The sequence below is a fragment of the Akebia trifoliata genome, chromosome 7, assembly GCF_017979445.1.
Source record: "Akebia trifoliata isolate Shusen 1 chromosome 7, ASM1797944v1, whole genome shotgun sequence".
NCBI lineage: Eukaryota > Viridiplantae > Streptophyta > Magnoliopsida > Ranunculales > Lardizabalaceae > Akebia > Akebia trifoliata.
Genome location: NC_141381.1, coordinates 14,206,057 through 14,229,161, shown reverse-complemented (window position 1 = coordinate 14,229,161; position 23,105 = coordinate 14,206,057). Strand labels below are relative to the sequence as shown.

The window sequence follows — 23,105 nt, the reverse complement described above, 5'->3', positions numbered from 1 at the left end:
TGAGTCCTTTTTGGTGGATTTGATAAAATCCTACCGAGTTGCAATGAAAAGTTTCAGTAGCTCTATCAAACAAAATGTTAACGTACCGAACAAAAATTAATCTTTTTTAAGTGAGTGTGGTGAGTAATTTATAAAATAGCATTTAAGTGGGTGAGAAAAAAAAAGTGGGTGCAAATAGTCATAGTTATATCTTTATTATGGTTTTACTCGTCCGAGTTGGGTCCAGTCGACCCGTTCAAACCGCTCTGGTCCCAAAATCCGATTCATAAAAGTTGAAAACATGGCACTAGGGCAGTCAGTGAATTGTGAGTGAGACAACTACAAGGGCACGGTGAACTTGGGACGCATCCTCCCGTTCTAAGCGAAGCAAAGGAAACAGAGTAAGCGATAAAGAGTTGAAGTCTTCTAATACATCGTCGGTGCCCCATTATTAAATTTTTAGAAGAGAAAGAGAGAGGAGATGGTGAGGCTAACTGCAGACTTGATTTGGAAAAGCCCTCATTTCTTCAATGCCGTTGCAGACCGTGAATTAGATCTTCGAGGTAGCACTATTATTCTTCCTTTTTTTGGGTTACTGTTGTGTTTTCTCTTGGTCACGCTCGTTAGGTTTTCATTTTATTTATGAATATAAATATATATACTTTTTTATTCATGAAGAAATTTCATTATCTTTCGTGAATAAATGCATTTTCAGGAAATAAGATTGCTGTGATTGAAAACTTGGGTGCAACCGAGGTGAGTTCTCTCTCTCTCTCTCCCTATCTAACATCTATATTTCAATTTCTTCCACTAAAAGTTGACATAACTTGTCACTTTGGTGTCAACCAAACCAAGCAAAGCATTATTGATTGTGTTGGTTTGGCAGTTTTTCACTTAAATAGATATTTTTTAAAACATTGGTATTACGTCATGAAATCAATTCATATAGCTGATTGTTGCATCTTCAGCTGGGCTGGATTTTATGCCAAGCAATTTAGGGCAAATGTCATTATGTTCCACTTTCTGATATCAATGTCAAAAACTTGTCACATATGATAGGAGGAGTATTTTGTAGTTGTAAGTCAAAAATTATGTTTAGAATTGATTTTAATAGGAGCTCCTTCGCAGCTAGTTGACGAGTCATATGTGTTGCAAAGTTGCATTGTTACAGGTTTAAGTGTCAGTTTCCAACGCGGATACATGCAAACCCTAGAAAAGGCTATGTGGACCAGGCAATATTTTTTTGAGGTGTTGTATTGATCAAGAAAAAAACTATATGCTATACCTTGAATAGACAAGATAATTGTACATGTAACGGTGCAGTTCTTACTACATAGGAAATACAAGTTGGAAACATAGAATAATTGTTCTTAGCTATTGTCTGCCTCTATTAATAAGAAAAGCTAATGAGTTTGCCAAAAATATGTCAACTCCCATAATCTCTTGTTTAGTTTCATAACTAGATTAAGAGAAAAAGTGCTGTCACAGGCCATTGGGACTTGCCTCTTGGCTACTTCAAGAGGTAGTTGAGTTCGGTTTGTCGCTTAGGTGAGAGGGGTGCGAATGGAATGGTTAGGTGCAGGTCTTTTCTGGGCCTGGGACTATGCTCACTGGAAGTAATAGTTTCAATGTGGTTAGGCTAGAATTACTTATCAAAAATTAAGAAAAAAGGAGTTGTGATGAATGCACGCGGTTTTGGTATGCGGATGATGTGGCAAGGGCACAGAACCATAGATCTTTTTCATTGGGATACATAGGAAAAAGATGTGCTGTTCTGTGCCCTTGCCACGTCATCTGAGTACCCAACCACGTAACAAAACCCCGTGCATTCATCATTCTTCAAAAAAAAAAAAAAATGGGGTTAGGCTAGTATTATACAAAACAAACAAAAAAAATAAAAAAATACAACACATTTAAAAAAGTGTTTAGGGTTACCTGAAACTGAAACAATTTGTATTTAGAGCATCAAGGTTGGTGGTTTTTGATGTGAAATGATAAATACAACGCGTCATGGTTGAACTACGAATAGTTATGCATCTTTAAGTATTTAAAGTTTGTATAGAGGCAAAAGTGAAAACTGGATCCTAAAGATTTAGGAGCAGTTTGGGTTTGCCATTTCTCTCAAGGAAATGATGTGTTTGAAAGTTATTTTTTGAGAAATACAAATAGGTGGACCCTTTCAAGCACTTCAAATGTTAAGCAAATCAATAATTGAACTATGCGGAATTATTTCTAGAAGTGACCATCAAACTAATTTTTACCTAATAAGGGCTGGCCATTGTAGAAAAGTCTATAAACAGTAAATAGACTACTTTTAAGATTTAGATTTTAGACACTGTCATAATTAAAACCCATCTTCTAATGATTTAGAATATGGACTTCTGATTGTTGATTGAAATTATTTGGACTGTTGATTAGCTGCATTACTTTTAACCACTGTGGAATAACTTGCATGAATATTTCTGTTGGTTAATTCTGTAATGAATTGCTCTGAATGGATGTATGCAGCTTTTAACAAATCGTAAAATATCATGCACTGTTTTATCCTGTAATCGTGGTTGTTTACTTCTGAGTTGATTCATTGCAGGACCAATTTGACACCATTGATTTGTCTGACAATGAGATTGTCAAGCTCGAAAATTTTCCTTATCTGGGTCGGCTGGGTACCTTGCTTATTAACAGTAATAGGATTACTCGTATAAATCCTAATGTTGGAGGTGAGTTTAAAACTACCAATTTTTTTTGTGAAAAAGTATTTTTTTTCCTCTGAGTTTCTTCTATAAATAAACAAATGAGCTTCTTCTAACGTGTTCCATTGCTTAAATTTGCAGAATACTTGCCAAAATTACACACTTTGATCCTAACAAACAACCGACTTGTTAACTTGGTTGAGATTGATCCTCTTGCATCCCTGCCAAAGCTGCAGTTCCTTAGTCTGTTGGATAATAATATTACAAAGAAACCTAATTATCGGTTGTACGTGATACACAAATTGAAACACCTCCGGTTGCTAGATTTCAAAAAAGTGAAGTATAAGGTGATTTCTTTCTATCATTTTTCTTTTTAAGCATCAAGCTTGATGCAAGGCAATAGCTCTGGTGTAGAAGGGTTTGGATTATGGTCAGTTTGCACAATGGACTTTAGATTTTTGTTAGGATCGTTAAGGGCTTAGGGTGCTGGAAGTTAGGATTTAATGGTCTGGAAAATAGTGACTAGGGCTATGGTTTATGATGGGATGGTTTTAATCAAGGTAGGGATTATAAAATTGGTTTTATAGGGTAATTTATATGGTTGAAAGCCCTGGAAGAATTTGGGTTGTAGGGTATTTTATGGCTGGGTTTTGTAGAGAATATAAAAGGATGGGTGTAGAAATTGAAGTACACACACCACATGAGTTTCACCTCTAGAAACATTTATCTTTATAAGACACAAATACCCTTCTTTTTCTTAAATGCATGAAAAACCTCTTAAAGCATTATTCCCCTACTAATAGCTGATCCAACTCCAGATATGGTAACCGAAGAACTCCATAGTAAAAAATTGATGCCACCCATGGTATAAATGTATCACCCATGAAAAAACTGCCTCGTAAAAATGTCTTATATCATATTTTTCATAGGTTATAATGCATGATTGATGGACCGTCAACCAAAAAAAATCAGATTTATTGTGATTTATAACCATTACATTTGCAAATGATCATATCTAATGGCTAGAAGTCACATATAAAAATTCTCAAATCTAGACTAGAAGTCTCAGATCAAGATGGTTATGTGTAAGGCCTTAGATGATCTGAAAAATATTCATGAGTAAATGGACCCAAAAATATGTGACGAGGCATTTTTTGGTAGTGTGACATCAAGTAATTTGTTTTTTTTAAATACAAGATTTTTACAGTTAATTTTGATGGAGATGTGTTTCTATGAGTGTTTTAAATGCTTTTAAAAATGAAATGGTATTTGTGTCTTCGAAAGGTAACTATGTTGGTGGCGCCCACCCTATGCGAGAAATTAGTTTAGAAAGTTGGGCACCGAGAAAATTTTCTCAACTTTAGGGGGAAATATGTAAATTGTTTCTATCTTTGGGGTCTGCCCAGTGCAAGAAACCCCTTTTCTTTAGGACTTGTTGTCCGGACCCACTGTGTTTGGTTTGGTTAACCCAATACCCTCTCTTTTTGGGGTAATACAAACTACAGAAATCCTACAAAATTTGGACTTATGTCGTCACTTCAAAATGCACTAAATTGGGCTGGACCATCCTGATTTATATTCAATTTGAGCCTGATTAGGAAGTCCAAGAGAGCCCCGAAAATCTGACTTCAACCTTAGAATTGGGTGCACAGCTCCTGCTCCAAAACCAGTCTTGTTGAGAGATTATCTATGTAAATCAACTCAAGTATAAACTAAGGTGCAAAGTTTTGAGGCTAAGGTGAATGATTGGGTTTGCGGGTGATCACATATTCAAACCCTGCATTACAGAGCAGACATTTCTGGTTGTAGGGTTCTGAATGTACTGTTCCCTAAGTTTAGAAAAGGCAAATGAACTACAAAAATTTCCTACCTTTGGATTGGTCATCTTGACTGATCTCCTCTCTAATAAAATTTCGTAATTCACCAAAAACACAAAAAAAAAATTGAACTACAAAAATACTGTCTCCTTGTATTCAACAACTTAATGGAATTGAATTCTTTGTATTTATTAATTTGACTTTGAATAAATTTTTGTTAAAAACATTTTTGGGCAGTATTTTTAATACTTTATTAATCCATATAATATTTTCTTTTTTCTTTTTACTCGACAAACTCTAATGATTCACACCAAATCGCCACAGCCATTTCCCCAACAAAGCTGAGTTCATGAATTTAAATTTCCTTAAGCCAAGACCTCCTTTTGTTTTTGGACGACACATAATTTTATCTCATAAACTATTATAGATAATTCCACCAATTTTTTTTTTTTTTGACGTGTGATTGTGAGTTATGAATCCATTGATTGTTTTTAAGCATGATTATTATTTTCATTGATTTGAGTATGAACAAATCTTCTTGGGCAGGACTTGCAAACACATTTGCTATGTCACATCCATAAATAAAACTGTGTTGTGTAGTGGTAACGTTAATCTTGTAAAACAAATAGTTTGATAGCCCTATTGGTATTATATTGTCATGTTCCTGACTCTCTAACCTATTGGCTTGGGGACCATGAGGTCTACTGTAGTCTTTTTGTTTGCCCCCAACAATAATAAAGTCAGAACATTGCCTTGATATAATTGGAAAATAATATATTCTGATTCCTCTCTGTGGTGCTAATTTTTCCTTTTTGTTTGGATTAATGTTTGGCTGCATTTTAAAACTTTCGTAAAATTTTATCTTTATTTTTAATCTTCATTTGGTTCTGTTGTGTTTTTCGGGTTATGCTTAAGTTGTACACAAAGCTACAGATAAAAAAAACGAGATGGTGGATATTGTCTTTCATGGGGTCATAGAACTCATGAATTTTGGAGCCCTTGGTCTTGTTTATCTGTACTTGTGCTTCTCTCCCTATGTATGTTACATTGCTTAATTTCTAACTCCTATTTTTGTTGAGGATAGGAGAAAATTGAAGCAGAAAAGCTATTCGCCACAAAAGAGGCTGAGGAGGAGGCCAAGAAGGTATCTTCGAAGCCTACTCCTGCTGAGGTTCCAATTGTTCCAGAGGTTTCAAATGAAGACCAGACACCTAAAGTGGTTGCCCCAACACCAGAGCAAATTATAGCTATTAAGGTATTATGCTTGTTTTTTTTCTCAAAAGTATAAAGATTTTATAAATTTCAAAAGGAGAGTACAAAGGAGGCTGAGGTAGCCCCCCAAGCAAGAAAGCAAAACGATAGAAAAAAGAACAAATAAAAATAAAAAAGCCACCAAAAAGCAATCCTACAAGTTACATAGACTTTCCCATCTAAACACAAAATCCTCAAAGGAAACCCCGAAAAGCTCCTTGTTCAACTTTGCCTAAGAAAATAGCAGCCCTAAGATCTCCATATACAGTATGCGAATTTTTCTCCTTGCCCTGGAACGCCCTATTCTTTCTCTCTTTCCAAAAACCTCAAGTAATGGCCGAAAGAAGAATAGCCCACTGGTGCCTTTTTCTATGAGAGAAGATATTATAAGCCCTCCCTTCCAACATCACAAGGAAGATTTTAGGAAGAACTCAATTCATTTGAAACAAGGATAGAAATGAAGTCCAAATTGCTCAAGAGAAAGAACAATGTATTAGGGTATGATCCACGGATTCCCATCTCTCATACATAGGGGATGAAAGTTAGGAGTAATCCACCATCGGGAAATCAAATTATCCATAGTGAGAATCCCTCCCAAGGAGGCAAGCCTAACAAAAAAGGAAATCTTAGAAGGAATAAGAGATGACCATATGAGAGATTCTATAAAAGAAATTATAGACCTTGGAAGAAGGACTTTGTAAAAGGATCGAGCTGTGAATTTCTTATCTTTAGCCTTGACTCATTCCCTCTTATCCTGGTCATTCTCCCTGATTTGGACACCATGCAAGAAATTTAGAAGAAATGTTACCTCGTTTATCTCCCAATCATTGAAATTTCTCCTAAAATCTAAATCCCAAATCTCAAGAATTAGTGATTTTTTTGCAAATCAGACAATGTTGTATCGAGCAATTCCTTTTCAAAGAACAAGCATACAATAATGGGTGTTGAGTTAATAAAGCTGAATTATTGCACCACCTATCTTCCCCAAACCTCACTTTTTCCCTTAAACCCACTCTAAAACTAATCTCTCTCTTGAAATTCTCGACTACCTTAAGGATGCCTTTTAACAAACTACAACCTTACGTGCCTTTATCTTCCCCACTATACCACCCAAACCTCTTTTCCCCATGTTTCATGCGGACTACCCTCTTCCACAAACTACCCTTCTCTTCGCCAAGCCGCCATAACCATTTACCTAAAATAGTTCTATTTGTTAGCCTTAAGCCTTTAATCCCCAAATTACCATTTCTCTTTGGTGTGCATATTAACTTCCCATTAACCAGATGATATTTCCTACTTCCATTCTTGTCATTCCATAAGATATTCTTCTCGAGTCTTTCAATTTGAACCTCCACAGATTTTGGCATAGAAAATAGGGAGAGGTAGTAGATTGGAATACTAGATAACATGTTTTTGATCAATGTAACCTTACCTCTCTTGGACAAATATCTAGTTTTGCACACATTCAACTTCTTTTCTATTCTATCAACTACTCCATCCCAAATGCTCTTACTATTATACAAAGCTCCTAAAGGAAGACCCAAATAGGAAGAAGGGAGCTTATTGCTAGAACACCCCAAAATAGCTGCCAATACTGGAAGATAAAGGACAATACCTATTCCAAAAAACTTACTTTTTTGCAGGTTGATATGAAGTCTAGAGATTGCCTCAAAATAACTTTATCACACGCAAGATTCTTACCTGTTCTCTAGAGTGGTCCAAGAACACCAAAGTATCATCAACGAATTGAAGATGGGAAATCAATGGATCCTCATTATTCACTCTGAACCCCAATAGCTTCCCAATGTCAACTACTCTTTTGAAGTCTCCCAAAGCCCTAGTCACTATAAGGAACAAAAACAATGATAAATGATCACCTTGTCTCAACCCTCTTGAACCCCTAAAGAAACTTATCGGTCTACCATTGATTAAGATGGAAAAGGAAATCGTTATTATGCATTTCATAATCCACCCAATCCAATTCTTACCAAAAGCCCTCCTACCGTACTCTTAGAAATCCCAACTCATATGATCATAGGTTTTTTGCAAATCTATTTTACCCACCGATCACGCCTTCTTATCCTTGATTCTCGAGTCGAGACATTTACTAGCAATCAACACCTAATCTACAATTTGTCTTCCCCTAACAAATGCATTTTGTTCCCAATCGATAAGGCTTTTCAACACTTCTTTCAATCTTGAGGCCAACACCTTAGAAATGATTTTGTACACCAAACTAACCAAACTAATGGGCCTAAAGTCTCCAAGGTTGTCAACCCCCACTCTTTTGGGAATCAACGCCACAACGGTACTATTCAAATCATAATCCAACCAATTTTTCTCCTGTAACTCCTTAACCACCTCCATAAAATTCTTTGAGACGATATCCCAATAATGTTTGAAAAAAGTCCTAGTAAACCCATCCGATCGGGGATCCTTGTCCCCACTCATGGAGAAAACAATGGATCTCACCTCTTCTTCCTCAATTGGTCTTTCCAACCAATCTTTTTTCTCCTGAGTTAAAGTGTTGAACTCCCAAGTTTTCAGGGCGTGTTCTTTTGTTCACTTTCCCTATATAGCTCTTTGTAGTTGATCTCCTGTATCAAATCTACCCTTTGGAACTCCTATTTCAACTCTATTCTCTTCGTCCTATCCTCCGTCCTCATATCACCCACTTCATTTTTTGCATCCAGAATTTCAATTTCATTGAGGTTCATCGTCTTTTTGACCTCAACCTTACTCAACACCTCTTTATTCTAAACTTTCAACTTATCTTTCAAATACTTGAGCTTATTCTTGAATACACACCCTGAGTTTCCTATTGATGGGCTCTCGTTCTACCAACCATTAACCATCTCTGAAAAATTAGGATGAAGGAACCACATATTTTCAAATCTAAAAGGCAACGATTTAGTTCTAGGTTGATCCACCTCCAAAAGAATAGGAACATGATCCGAGACTGGGTTAGAAGTAATTGAATGGATCACATTTTTAAACTTCTCCTCTCACAAGCTACCTACTAGGAATCTACCAAGACTAGACATCCTAGGGATTTCTTGATTATTAGACTGCGTAAACCTTTTGCCCAGCAAAGGAAAGTCCATTAAAGAATGTCTATTAACAAAACCATTGAAGTCCCTCATCCCTTTGGTGATTCTACTCCCCTATTTTTCTCATAACTAAATCTGATGATATTAAAATCCCCACCTAGAAGCCACGACTTATCCCAATTACCCATCACATCTTCTAAGTCCTCCTAAAATTGATTCCTTTCTCTACTTTTTGTAGGACCATAGACGCTTGAAAACAGCTATTGAAAATCATCATTAACACAATTGCACAAGATTGAAATGGTGAATGCCCCCACAATGCTATCCGACACCTGAAGCAAATCCTTTTTCCACATTAAAATTACACCACCAGCTGTACCTAAAGCCGGAAGAAACACCCAACCTATATTTCTCACCAAATCTCCTTAATGATATCCTCCTTGCAGTCTGTTAATTTCGATTTTTGGATGGTAACTATGATTGGATTTTTCGATCTGATGATAGCTTTCATTGTCGCCCTCCTTTTCTTATCCTCAAAACTTCTCACATTCTAAGAGAAAATTCTAAACGTCATTGGAAACTAATGGATGACCCTAAACCAACCTAATTGCCTACTTAGCCACTCTTGGCCTTGAAATCCTCTTAGTTGTCTCCAAAGGTGCTATCACAACTAGCTCATTAGATTGACTATCTTATAACTGCAAATTTCTTGGCTATTCGAAACACCTAGGTCCAAATAAGCTCCAATCACTCTATTATCTCTACTATATTGGTTAAATTCTTCCCCCAGGATGGTTCAATCTTTTAAATCCCCTATCGTCACCCTTCGGATGAGGGAGGATTCCTCTTCCTCTGTGTCTGGAATTATACCAGACAACTCCGCCACTCTCACAGTCTCACTCACCATCCACTCAATTGTCTCCAATTTTGTTCTGACTAACCATTCCTTTATTTGTTTTGTGTTTGGCTCATTTGTTTCATTGTCAACACAATACCCTTCATTATACCCCTCTATCTGATTCATACCATTCACCTCAATTGGAACCTGAGTCATGGGTAACAATTCGGGAGATAACAATGGAGCATATCTCCCATTCTCCCCTATTCCATCCTCAACTTGAAGGAACTCATTGACCTAAGGGGAATTAGTCAAGGATGAAGTCTTCTGAGACATGTCAAGAGGAAAAACACCACGAAAGCAAACAAGTAATAATCCCATGAAAAACACAATGAAGCCAAAGAAAAGCCCTTTTGAAAAACGAAAATTGAATTCTCACAAGAAGGGAAAGAATGTGCCAAGAAAGTTAACGAAGGTTGGTAATATGGATCACCTCTCATAGACTCACCAAGACCCACCTTCCTGCAATCCAGGTTGTTTGGAATCCTTGAATCGAGAATTTTTTTTATAAGTATAAATTTATTAAGATAAGAAAGGGTACAAAGAAAAGAACAAAGGTGGTCTAGATGACCAACCAACAACAAACAATACCTAACTATCACACAATGTGTCCCATCTAATGACAAAATCCTCAAAGAACACACCCTTGAAATTTGGCCTCAATTTACACTAAAAGAATAAAAGTCCTAAGATATTTAGAATTAGCTCCTGAAATGTGGTTGAAGATCCTCCTGTTTCTCTCAAGCCATAAACCCCAAGTAGCAACAAAAAGAAGGAAACCCTATAAAATTTTGTTTTCCCCCCGAACAGAGAGGTATACCAACTCTGAAAAAGAGAGAGAAACGAGCTAGGAACGACCCAATGGATGTTGAAAAGACTCAATAAATTTGACCAAAATTAAGAAATAAATTTGCAATGAATTAAGATGTGGTCCACTAATTCGCTATTCAATTTACAAAGTAGGCAATAGTTTGAAGTCACAAAACCCCTGCGAATTAAAAGATCAAGAGTGGGTAACTTGTGAAGCATGGCTAACTAAGCAAAAAAACGCACCTTGGAACCCCAAATGATTTTGGTAGGAAAATGCTCGAAAAAGACAGTGGGAGTGTGCAAATCCGAAGTAAAAGGTTTAACAATGAAGCCATTGCTTTTTGTGCAAGTCCATTCCCTTCTGTCGTCGTTCGTGGATGTCCAATTAGCCTGATCAAAATGAGTCGTCAAGTTTGCCAGATCCTGAATTTCCCAATCATTAAAGTTCTTTTTGAAACTTATATCCCACACAGGCTTGAGTCCCTCAGGTTCTAGAAAGCATTGCATGGCATTCCCTTTTTAGAGGAAAAATCATAAAGCCGAGGGAATTGATGGCACAAGGTTGAAGCACCACCTACTAGTCCTCCCAGAATCTCACATTGTCTCCTTTTTCCACCTTGAACCTAATCCATTTTCTATACTCCTTCCCTACTTTCAAGATTCCTTTCCATATACTGCACTCATATGGAGATCTCAAATCCTTTTTTTCCTAACCATTCCTCTCTCCCCATATTTGAATTTAATTACCTTTCTCCACAACAAGGAATTTTCCAACTCAAACCTCCAGTGCCACTTTCCTAGCTACACCCTATTTGACACCCTAAAACCTTTGATACCTAGAGCCCCATTCTCCTTAGGCTCACAGGTCATCTTCCAATTCACTAGGTGTATCTTCTTGACCACGTTTTTATGATTCCATAAGAAGTTCCTAACCAGTTTATCCAAACGCTTTTCCACACTCCTAGGAATGGTAAACAAAGAAAGGTGATAGACCGGGATACTTGACAAAGCACTCTTGATGAAAGTGAGCTTCCTGTCCTTGGATAAATACCATACTTTCCATGAGCTCAATCTTTTTTCCATCCGTTCTAGCATTGAATTCCAAATGGATTTGCATCTATACTCCGCACCTAGTGGCAAACCTAGGTAATTAGCCGAAAGGGACTCCATTTGGCAATTGAACATTGCAGTCCATCTAAGAACTCCCAATTCACTCCCAATCCCAAACAATTTGCTTTTCCTAAAGTTTATCCTTAATCCCGACACTGCCTCAAAACAACACAACACATTCCTCAAGTACCTCACTTGGTTGTCAGAAGCGTCCAAAAAAATTAAGGTGTCATCGGCAAACTGTAGGAAAGACATCTTTTATGTTCCTATCGTAGTGCCAGATAACTCTCCTATATTCTTGACCCTTCTAGAGAAACGATCCAATACTTCTACTATCAATACAAACAACAATGGAGAGGGAGGATCCCCTTTGTCCTAGACCTCGTGAGCTTCTAAATAATCCAGCCAGGCTACCATTCACCAAGATTGAGGACAATGTCGTGGTCAGGCACTTCATTACCCACTCCGTCCAAGTTGACCCGAAACCTATGCGTTGCACCAAGTAAGACAGAAAATTTTAGTTCACATGGTTATGAGCTTTGTGCATATCAATTTTTCAAAGAAGCACCAGTTTCTTGATTTTCTCCTATAGTCAATGCATTCATTTGCAATAAGAACCCCGTCTAGGATTTGCCTCCCTTTCACGAAAGCCCCTTGCTCTGGACCACTCAAATCTCCTAATACTGTTTTCAACCTATTAGCCAACACCTTTGCTGCTAGTTTGTAAGTTGACCCCACTAGACTAATAGGTCTAAAATCTACTAGATCCTCGACCCCTAGTTTCTTAGGAATCAAAGCAATAAATGAATTATTTATTTGAGTGCCTCCAAAGGTCGGAGCAAAGCTTGTTTCAGACTGTAGAAACTGGGATATGGTATCTATCTACTAGAAGATCCTTATGCTTTCCTTGAAGATCCACTTTGTCTTGAGTTGTTTGTGTGTGCTGTCTTAGAGATCTCAACTTTCCTTCTTCTATGATAGTTATTGTAGTAGAGTTCTTGTACCCAATTTCAACTTGTAATAAGTTATCCCTTTCTGTAGACTCCCCACCAGTGGGGTTTGTCTGGGCCTGTGGCCTGTGATGATGAAACCCAATTTCAGCCCTTGCAAACAAGCTGGATGTTATGGGCCCCTTCCACCTGCTAGGCATCTAACCCATTTAATTCTGAACCCTCGAAGACTCTAGCCCTCTCCTCAAGCTTAACCGCATTTTCGTCCAAGCCCAAATTACCTTGGAAATGATTGTCTAGGGACATTAATGAATAGTCCATTAACAAATGATTTTAAGAACCATCAGGCTTGTCGCTTAAACGCGACTTAGTTGAAGAAACTCTATTCGAGGCAACCTTTCGTAACCCATCTGTTGACTCAGCCATTTGGACGCATGTCACTATCTTTATCGAATCCTGGTCCATATATCTTTCCAAAATACCATTTCATCGAAGAAATTTTCTGTACCTCATTTTCTGCCACCTGTCCTGACGCTTAGCTAGTTGTTTATTTGTGGAGTCCATTGACGTGACTTTGTGATGTTCACATTACACTTGTGTATAGACACGTGCTCTACTAATATTTGCGAAGTTATTGACCAATTTGAATTTTGAAAATATGGATGACTTCTGCACGTTATCTCCAAGCGGTAATGTTTCTACTAGGCCTGATTTGCTACTCCCATAACCTTCTTCTCTGGTTGGACTGCAGAATCAATCAACTCTATTGAAGGTGTTGGTCAAATTTTCGTTGGACATGTTATCAAGCTTGTAAACTCTCTCATTTAGAATCGCACTTTCTACTATTTTCTCCCCTTCTTCCTCAGCAACACTATTTTCAATTTCCACCCTAACACTAAACTTGAAGCCTCCATAGAATAAATTGAGGTTCCTAAGAACCTTCCAAGGGGGAAAACCCACCTTAATTCTGGCGAAAGTTAGATCCTCCGTCCATCTTGTTCTAAACTCCACCTCCAACAATCCCCCCAACTGTTTCCCAATCAACTTAAACACGTACTCATCCCACAGGTAAAACAGAATGCCCACTACCCTTATCCAAGTCCCATATTTTTCCCAACTCGGATTCAGCTTGTTTATGTCTGCGTACCAAGCCTTTAGTTTAACACTAGCATTCTTAATCACCACCTCTCTCAGGTTTCTGAGCACTGAAGCTTCAGCCCTATTATGCAGTAGAAGAATTTTTCTCTTCATACCCCAACTAAGCAATTTTTTGTCAAAGGTCCCTTCAATCTTCAGTGCAAAGTTACAGTACCTTAATAACTCGAACCAATCAAAGTCATTTGAGGATGTTTCACATGCTATTGCCCATCCCCATCTCCCAAAACCCTTGTTGGTACTCTGAACATTGGTTTTTATTTGACTTTTCTATTCAATTTCTTATCGGTGGTAATGGAGTCGTCCTAAGAAGTTTCTTTCACCCCTCTAATCTTATTGGAACTCAGAGGTTTGAAAATCTCCCTACCTTTTTTTTACCATATCTATCCACCTTGGATCGAGCTTTGATGAGGAAGGCTTCTCCCTCTCCATTCATGTCATATTTTCTTTCGACTCCAGAAGATTCTTAGTCAATATTCTGACTTCCCTCCAACCATTGCCCTTTACCCTCCGAGAAGACCACTGATCTAGTTTTAACTTTGTCTGAGAACTTCCGAATTTTCAGAAACCTTCTTCCCCTATTTTCATCTCTAGTTGCCAAGAGAGTGCTACTTTCAAAAGAAAACTTGTCTCTGAAGACCTTGCCATGAACACCTGCTTCGTCCAAGACCTTACACAACCAAGAACCCTCTACCTCTAACAAGCTGAGCCATGATACCCATCTTTTACCTGTTTCCTTCACCTCCAACCCTTTGCGATTCTTCGCTTCTATCTGCAATTCTCGCCATCCCATCGCCACCATTCTTCTATTTCACTGGTCTTCTATTTCGAAAGATCCTAAAATTATCTTCTTCTATTTCTTGTTGGATCAAAATATTTTTACCTTGGTAATATGTGGTTCTTTAGAATAATGTTTCCTGGTGGCTGTTCTTTCATGGGGGAGGGGGAGGGGGAGGGGGAGGGGGAGGAAAGGTTGATACCTACTATTTTCTCCTCTAGGAAATTTGCTTCCTAGATCCCTACAAAGTGATTTTCTTATTTTTCAATATAATCACTCTTAATAGCTTCTGAATGACCTTGGGATATATCACCATTGGGGCTTTTAAATGTTATGGCTTGAGGCAAGAGGTATCCCAAAGCTTTATGTAAGGTGCAAGATGTAAGCCTTAAAAGCATGTTTTTTTAAATAGATAAATATAATTGGATATACAAATAATTGATCATTGTCATTATCATCTTAAACCTACCCCAAAATATTTGGGTTGTCTGAACAGATCCTTTTCCTCTACCTCAATGCAAGTTCTTTTGGGTCTTCTTCTTACTCTTGTAGAACCTTCAATTTGCATGTTCCTTCTAAGTGGGACTGTAATGGCCTTTGTTGCACATGACCTTGAATATCTATTAGTTTATCACCTATTGGGCCTACTATATTTTCATAAGCACATTCTTTTCTAGTTTATCTTTTTTATTCTTTCTGCTCGTCCATCTCAACCAGTGGCAGAGCCAGGATTTTGCCCACGTGGGGGCAACTAAGAGTGAAAAAATATTTGTGGTTGTAACCAAGAGAATATATATATATATATTTTTTTTTGTGGGGACAACTAAGAGCAGAAAAAAAAAAAAATGTGGGGGCAATAGCAGCAGATTTTTTTATTCGCCACTATTATCAGTCGCAACAACTCATAAATTCTCTAATTTTGAAAATTCTTGTGGGGGCAAGTGCCCCCCACTGCCTTCAATGCAAATCCACCCCTGATCTTAACTTCCTCATTTATGGTTTGCTCAATATCTTTGAAAACGTTCATATCTGTATTGTAACCAGTTTCTTTGTATATTTGCAGGCTGCCATTGTAAATTCACAGACTCTAGAAGAGGTTGCAAGGCTTGAAAAGGTGTTGCCTCCCGCAGCTCAAATAATTTCTCTGATACCATTCTTATTTTGAATTTTCTGTATTTCTTTATTATTCCTAATCTTTCAGATGCCTTGTCATATTTCCATGTTTATAGGTTTCCTCAATGCTTGTCCACCACATTGACATTTTCATGTTTTTCATTTGGATTCTGTATCATGAACAGGCATTGAAGTCAGGCCAACTTCCCGCAGATCTGAAGATTCCAGATGATGTTATTCCTACAGATAGCGTCCACGCCAAAGATGTTGAAATGGATACAGATGATAAGGATGAAGTTACTGAGGAATCTAAAAACATTGAGGATCAACATAAGGACAATGATCCCACGCCAATCGAACAGGTTTCATTATTTTATCACCTATCTTGTCACTTTTGGAATGATTCTGTTTTATTTTTCGTGTTACATTGGTGGAGCTTCTTGTTTGTTTTCTTTTTCTCTTTTCTCTTTTCCTTTTTATTTTCATTGCATGATTTGATTTTGATTTATATATTAATGCTTTAATGAATTGGATGATGACTTGCAATTTGATATTTTTGTTGGCGACATTTTTGGTTTGAAGTTTCTGTTTGTGTCTTGAATTTCAAACTAACAAAAACTGTGTTAAATGACAAAAGGGAATTAATAAGAGGGAAATTTCAGGTGCTCTATGTGAAATTGTGAATTGGCTTAATTAAATGAATCAACTGAGATTCACAAGTTAACATTAACAACTATCATGTTGGCTTAAAATGGCCCAGCTACTATAATGCTATCTAAATCTTCTGACGTACTGGGTTAAGAGGAAGAAGAACCTGGAGCCAACTTGATGATTCTATCAGATGGTAATCGTGCCGATCCAATTTCCCATATTGAGTTTAGGTGTCTTTGCATGCGGATACAAATCTTCAAGAGGAAAGAGAATGCTTCAGGATTAAGGTGAACTATAATGACTCATGCAGAAAACACCATTCCGTTGGAAAGACAATTCTGAGATCTGTAACAACTTTTACCGACTTTTTACTGAGATTTCTAACATTTTATTCCTTGTGTTGGAAGTTTATGTCTTACGGTTGTGACAGGATACGGGTATTTAGTCACTGTAATAAAAATTGTGTTGTTTAGATGAGAGCAATTCACTTCATCTCACAACTTGTATTCTGTTCATCGAACTTTCGACTTTTGATATTTCTGTCACCTCAAATTGAATGGAGGAACAAGATTCATTCTGCTGACCTTACTTTTTTTGGGATAAGGATCTGACAAGATAATGAGGATCTAAAGGGGAGACTAGAATATTTTCTTTTTGGCAGATATTCATGGCTTCCTTTGATTTGATTCTTTGTAAGGAAACATGATGTCGAGAAAGGACACATTGATCTAGTCTGAAATTTGATATGATTTTCACTGTCATTGGATGCAAAGTTAATGAGAGGGTGTAGAGTAAGAGGGGTAACCCCAATTGCTGTTGAACCAAGTCAATAAACATTCAGTCATGGTCGTAAAGGAGGGTGGACTAGGCTTGGGGGTAATGTGGCTGGATGAAGAGATTGCAGGGGCAGAACAACATAGATGAAAGGATAAAAGGCAATGTGCTGATGGCTTATGCTTTGGGCCTTTTGTATTTATTGAGCTGGTAAGGTGAAAGGGCAATGTACCTTCCATTCTAGTTTAATCATGTCATGTCATTGGTTGGGAAGTGTAGGTATGGCACCACCCTATTGTTGATGTGAGACCATGACATTGAGCTCATTTAAGCATGCCACAACATTGGTTGAAACAATCATGCATTGGCAATAACTGTAGATTGTTGCCACCTATTAGGGGTTAGTGCAGTAGGTGACTCAATGCTATAGCCTTTCATATGACTGGTAACAATGTTATCACCTGCTTTTCAATCACTCGTTGGAGTGTGTGCCAAACTAGGATGGCTTTCAGGGTCCCTCCTTGTGGCCTCTATACTTTAAGTATGTGCCAAACTAGGATGGCTTTCAGGGTCCCTCCTTGTGGCCTCTATACTTTAAGTATTGCTTAAAACCTTCCTTTTCTTCGTTGTTAATTGGAGTAGGCAATCGTTGAGGTGTTAGGGCTTCCTATGGTGGCATTGTTTTAGGGAACCTTGTGTTCCTGACATCAGAAAAGAAGGGGGGGGGGGGGGGGGGGCTTCCAATAGGTCACATGATGACCATTAGTGAAGTATTTAGGTGCCACATGATGATGTCAAGGGTGTGGTCCCTTGTAGAACCACTTACATAGACAGTGGCCAATGCTAGAAAAAAAGTTGAATTACATTTCAAAGGTATTAATTGTGGGTGGTCAGGAGAGAATGTTATTAGTTCTAGGGAAATTGTACAGTAAGCTTTACTCTAAGCACACATATAAGCCTTGAATCCACTATTGATGGTCTTCACTTTGTTGGGATCTGTCTAGATTAGGAGCGAATCCAGAACCCTTTTGAAGAGGTCGGAACTTTAGAGATCGAAGAAATTAGGTAGAGAAACCGCCTGAAGGTTCCAACTTGGTGAGTTGGTAAAGTTGTCGAGTGGTATTACCACTGACCTGATATCTAAACCCACCCTGGCTTAATCTTCACACCTTTCAAAAAACAAAAAAAGTAGAGACGATGTCTCATTCCTTGGTAGTTGTCCAATCCCCTTCTTTAGAAGGTGTTAAGATATCATTGGGAGGAACAAGAGACGATGTTGTATGGGGCGGCTTGGAGTTCCCCTAAAAAATTGGTTTTGAGTAATGGCGGTGAGGGTAGTGAACAAATTTGGTAGGTTTATTAAGTTTTAGATTGGGCATTATGCTTCTTGGAGGCGAACAATATAGGGGATGTCTTAAGACCAAGAAGAAGAATGTCAAGGCTCTTTAAAGAGGTGAAGGATTCGAATATGGCAATGGTTGCATTTCCTTTGAGATTGTCACTTGGGTGAAGGCGCAGATCAGTGGTTAATAATGTCAGTTAGATTTTTCTATTGGAGTGTAAGAGGGTCTTAATGATAGAGCTAATGAGGAAATAATTAAGTATATCTTTGTGTTACTTGGTTGGTCAGTTCACTTGGTTCGAATTCTAGTTCGCGATTCGTGGTTCGCCACTTGATTCCGGTTTCTTAGTTTGCTGGTTTGCTTCACTAATTGAAAAGAAAAACATCAAGGTTTTTCAATTACAAAATCAGGCATTTGATTATTTTTCTTCAGTCAATTGGATAAGACCAAAGTCAAAGAGCATGCCATCAGTTTTAAAGCAACTTATGGGTATTTCAAATATTATCAAAACACAGAGGGTTTGATAAAATCAACATTTATAGTTGACTGGGACGGTTTGCTAGACATGTGAACTGCAAACTTAGGGGTATTCATATATTATAAAAAAGTAGAGGGTTAGTTAAATTACAATTTAATACGTATCAGTACGGTTTGCTTGGTTTATTACATTTCACAAACCCAGTGCAAGTCGAACCCTGACCTAGTACAAAACAAACCTGTTTGCCGGTCAGTACAATATGAACGAATTTGGTACCATAAGTCTATCTTACGCCAAAGCAAGCCTCATATTATGGTGTTGCTCGAATCAAAATTGGCTATGGTGGATGAGAGGGTGATTGGGGAATTTTGAAGAGGTTTTAATATTTGATGGACCTTTCTTTCTCCAATGGGTGCGGCATGTTGAATTATTTTTATGTGGAGCAAGAAGCTAATGGATGGGAATCGGTAGATCACATACTCTTACATCGTAGATTTGCCAAAAGATTTGTGGTTGAACTTCTTGAGCTTGGTTGGTGTGATGTTGTGCTCGCCTAAATTGGTTAGCATGCTTTTTGAGAGTTTGCTAAGCCTTGAGGTCAGGTTCTTGGCTTTCAAAAGGAAGTTGTGGAGCTTAGTTCCATTCACAATTTTGTGGGGAGTTCAGAAGGAGGGGAATGCTAGCCTTTGAAGCTAAGGAGAGTTTGATTCATGATGTGTTTATCTCTGTCCTGGGGTTTGTCTTCCTTTAGAGTCAATCGTTTTAGGAATCAAAAGGGGTGTTTTACAACGATTTTATGGGGAGATGGGATTGGGTTTGTAAAATCAGTTTGCAATTGAGCTTTGAGTTGTTTTTTCAGGGTTCTGTGTTGTCCTTCTTTGGGTATGGTCATCTTAACCATCCTTTATTTCTCTTCAATAAAAATTTCTATCTATCAAAAAAAAAAAAAAACTAATGGAAGTGGAAGATGAGCTTTTTTAGGCACCTTTTTGGTGCTGATTCTCTGTAGGAGTGTTGGGGATGATTTTCAATGGGTCTTCTTCGATATTTATGGGCTGTCTCGGGATAGTGGAGGAGTTGGATGATGTTAGAGCTTGGTGGTGCAAGCCTTGATGTGTAGAGGGGACTTTAATGTGAGTTAATTCTCCTTTGAGAAGTTTGGGGGTTTGAGAGTTACTTCGATGATGAGAAAGTTTGGGAACTTTGTGAACAGGAAAGGTTTAGTGGATATTCCATTTTGTGAGGGAAGATTTTATGTGATCAAATAATTAGGAGAATCTTGTATTGAATAAGTTGGATAGGTTTCTGGTGTCTCCAGAGTGGGGTGAGCACTTTAGAAGGGTGGGACAAACTATCCGCAATCTGACTTCAGATCATGGTCTTATTTAACTGGAAGCTAGAATGGATAGGAGACAGCCAATTTCCTTCCGTTTTTAGAGTATGTGATTGATGCACCTGAATTTTAAGGAGATGATCTTGATGCCCCGAGGGTAAAGGCTTCATAGTGGAAGAATCCTGACTAGCAACATGATTAGCGTAAAGTCTCCTGTTTGATCCCAGAAGTCCTTTTCGATGAACCCTGCTTACCACCACAAATGTGAGTAGGTCTGCCATGTAAATCCCAACACGTCCCCTCCCCCCTCCCCCGAAGTATGGCAATTTGACCCTAATGAAGCTTATGCCTATCATTGGAGGCACCATCATTTGGAGCAGTCTTGGTCCATTTCTGAGTGGCCAAAGGAGATTTCTTAGTTAATGGAACCTAAGTACCGGGCTTTGAACTCATGGCTCTTCTTGTTGAACTTGGAAACTCAGAAATACGAGTTTCGTTCAACCATCTTCCGAAACTCTCCGTAGCGTCAATCTGACATGTCGGAATGTAGGTTTGAACTGTAGTGATCTACCTCCTCTCACTTGCTTCGTAAGGTAGCATGGTAGTAGCTGTTGTATCCCAAATATCCTTGGCTGTTGAAAGAAAAAGAAACCCCTTACTGATAAATGGTTGCAAGGAGTCAAGTAGCCGTTACATAACCATTGAGTTTTTTCCTCCCATTTTCCATGCGTAAGCTCAGTCTCCAATGGTGCAGGGACTCGCCTGATAATATATCCCATCTTTCTACAACCAGTGATATACATCCTGGCACGTAACTAGATCTATCCAACCTCATCGTGGTGATTTTAAGCCGCGTTTATTTTTACTATGGCTCGCTAAATTGGAAGAAATAGTAGTAGTTGCTAATATACCATATGATGAATCCTCAAATGTACTGGTAATACGACTTGGTACCAAAAACTTTCCTAAGGCTTTAGAAATAGGTTGATCTTTGGATTTTTCCTTCCTTGAAACAACTTTCACGTTTTCCACAAACCCTAGAGATTCTATTCCTCTCTGCAAATGAGCCATGGTTACACAACCATGTTCTGATGCTATGTTGACTTCTTAGGTTGTAACCTCAAGAAGTAGATTTAGAGAAGAGAAGAAGTTTTAGAGGAAGATTAGAAGGTGGAAAAAGGGGTGAACTTGTTATGTTTAGTCTTCGATCACAATGTATTTATATTGAATGGGTTAGAATCCCTAATTATAACAATTGAATAAGCAAAAACTTGAAGCCAATTGGGTATAATCTCCAACAATAAGATCAATGCTATAGGAGCTGTGTTGGCGATTGGATAAATTCCCAACCCTGGGAGATTTTCTTCAGAGTGGGCATGCCAAATTCTGAAACTGCCTTCCACCTATCCGAGCCTTCTTTTGGTGGTTCCCTATAGTATGAAATCAAACTAGGATCTGCTAGTGGACTGTGAATAGAAAATTGGCCTCATGGAAAAGAGTATCTATCTAAAGGTGAAAATTTCACTTTCCCTTCCGATCTACTTTTTTATTTTTATAGGCAAGGTGGCTTTTGCACTGGAGAAACCTGCCTGTCATGGAATTGAACTCAAGACCTTCCCACTTAGGTGGATTTACACCAAATGTCTGGGCTATTGGTTGAGAATTTCTATTCACTTCTTTACTTGCTTTTTGTAACCTGATGGTTATGGCCAAGAAATCAGAAAAGATGATTAGAGGCTTTCTTTGTGAAGACAATGAAAGTAGTCTTAAATTCCATATGGTAGTTTGATTCTTTGTGAATGTCGGTCAAGTGTAAAATTTCTATTGAAAATATTTAATCAGATGTTTTTATTTATTTATTTATAAGTAAAATAAATTTTATTAAGAACTCAAACGGTGGTCGAGATGACCATCTTACATGTACTGGAATACAATGAACTCCTCACCTGGGGCACAGACACTCCCATCTAAATACAAACTCCTCAAAGAAAACCCCTTTGAAATCGGGAACTAGCTTGGACCAATAAAACAACAGCCCTAAAGTCTGTAAGCCAGCACATACAGTGAACTTTCTATACTTTGATTTATCTCCAACTCATACAATTGTTTTTTAGCCATGTAATAGTATTTTTTATTCTGGAAGTTTTTGATGTCCCTAGTTTGTTAGCTGGGATCAATACAGACTTTTTCCTCATTCGGAAGGAGAATGCCTCGTCACGTCACGTGTATCAGTGTATGGTCATTGAATCAATTTGGGTTCTTGCTTGAGTTCAATTATCCATGATATCTTTTTTAGTAGTTTCAAAAAATAAATAAATAAAATTCTATATATGGTCTTTAAAGAGTTAGGGAAAAAAACATATGGATAGGGGTTCCTATAGAGTTAATTTGATGGATGGTAGGAAAAAGAAGGTAATATAAGATTCATTATTGCCAACCCCCAATATCGGTGTTTCTGAACCCTAATATTTTTGGGATATAAATTTATAATTTTTGATGATAAATGATGACTTCTTTCATGATATGATACCACTAGTTATAATTTTGTTCATGTACTGTAATAGCTAATGATATTCTCTTTTTTTTTTTTTTCTAAAAGGGATTCATTGGTGACAATGTCTTGTTTTTTGTTTTTTCAGGACTGAAGGAAGTGTCTTAATGCCGATTTGCTAAAAAAAAAAAAAAAACCTCCATTTTGCACTTGATTAGTGAGAGTGATAAATTGTTACTTGAGATTACTTGGTAGGTTGGTAGCTGCCCTTTGTTATTACATTATGGGAAGAGCTCTCAGATGATGTAGATGGCCTTGCATCTCTTTCTTTTTCTGATATTAGTAGAGGTGTTTTTTTTACTTTCATACATTATTATGGATGAGAATAGAAGCAATCTTTATGCAGTTACATGGAGATATTTAACTTTTGAACA

The 23,105-nt window shown here is 37.7% G+C and overlaps 1 protein-coding gene across 1 annotated transcript; it reads left to right on the top strand.

Moving 5' to 3' along the window:
* Positions 1–296: 296 nt before the first annotated feature.
* U2A' (U2 small nuclear ribonucleoprotein A) lies at positions 297–23,105 on the top strand. Its single transcript, XM_086447413.1, has 8 exons — positions 297–542; positions 695–735; positions 2,567–2,696; positions 2,811–3,016; positions 5,571–5,741; positions 15,552–15,602; positions 15,787–15,963; positions 22,820–23,105. The coding sequence occupies exons 1-8, from the start codon at positions 461–463 to the stop codon at positions 22,823–22,825; spliced, it is 864 nt and encodes a 287-aa protein (XP_086303539.1). The 5' UTR covers positions 297–460; the 3' UTR covers positions 22,826–23,105.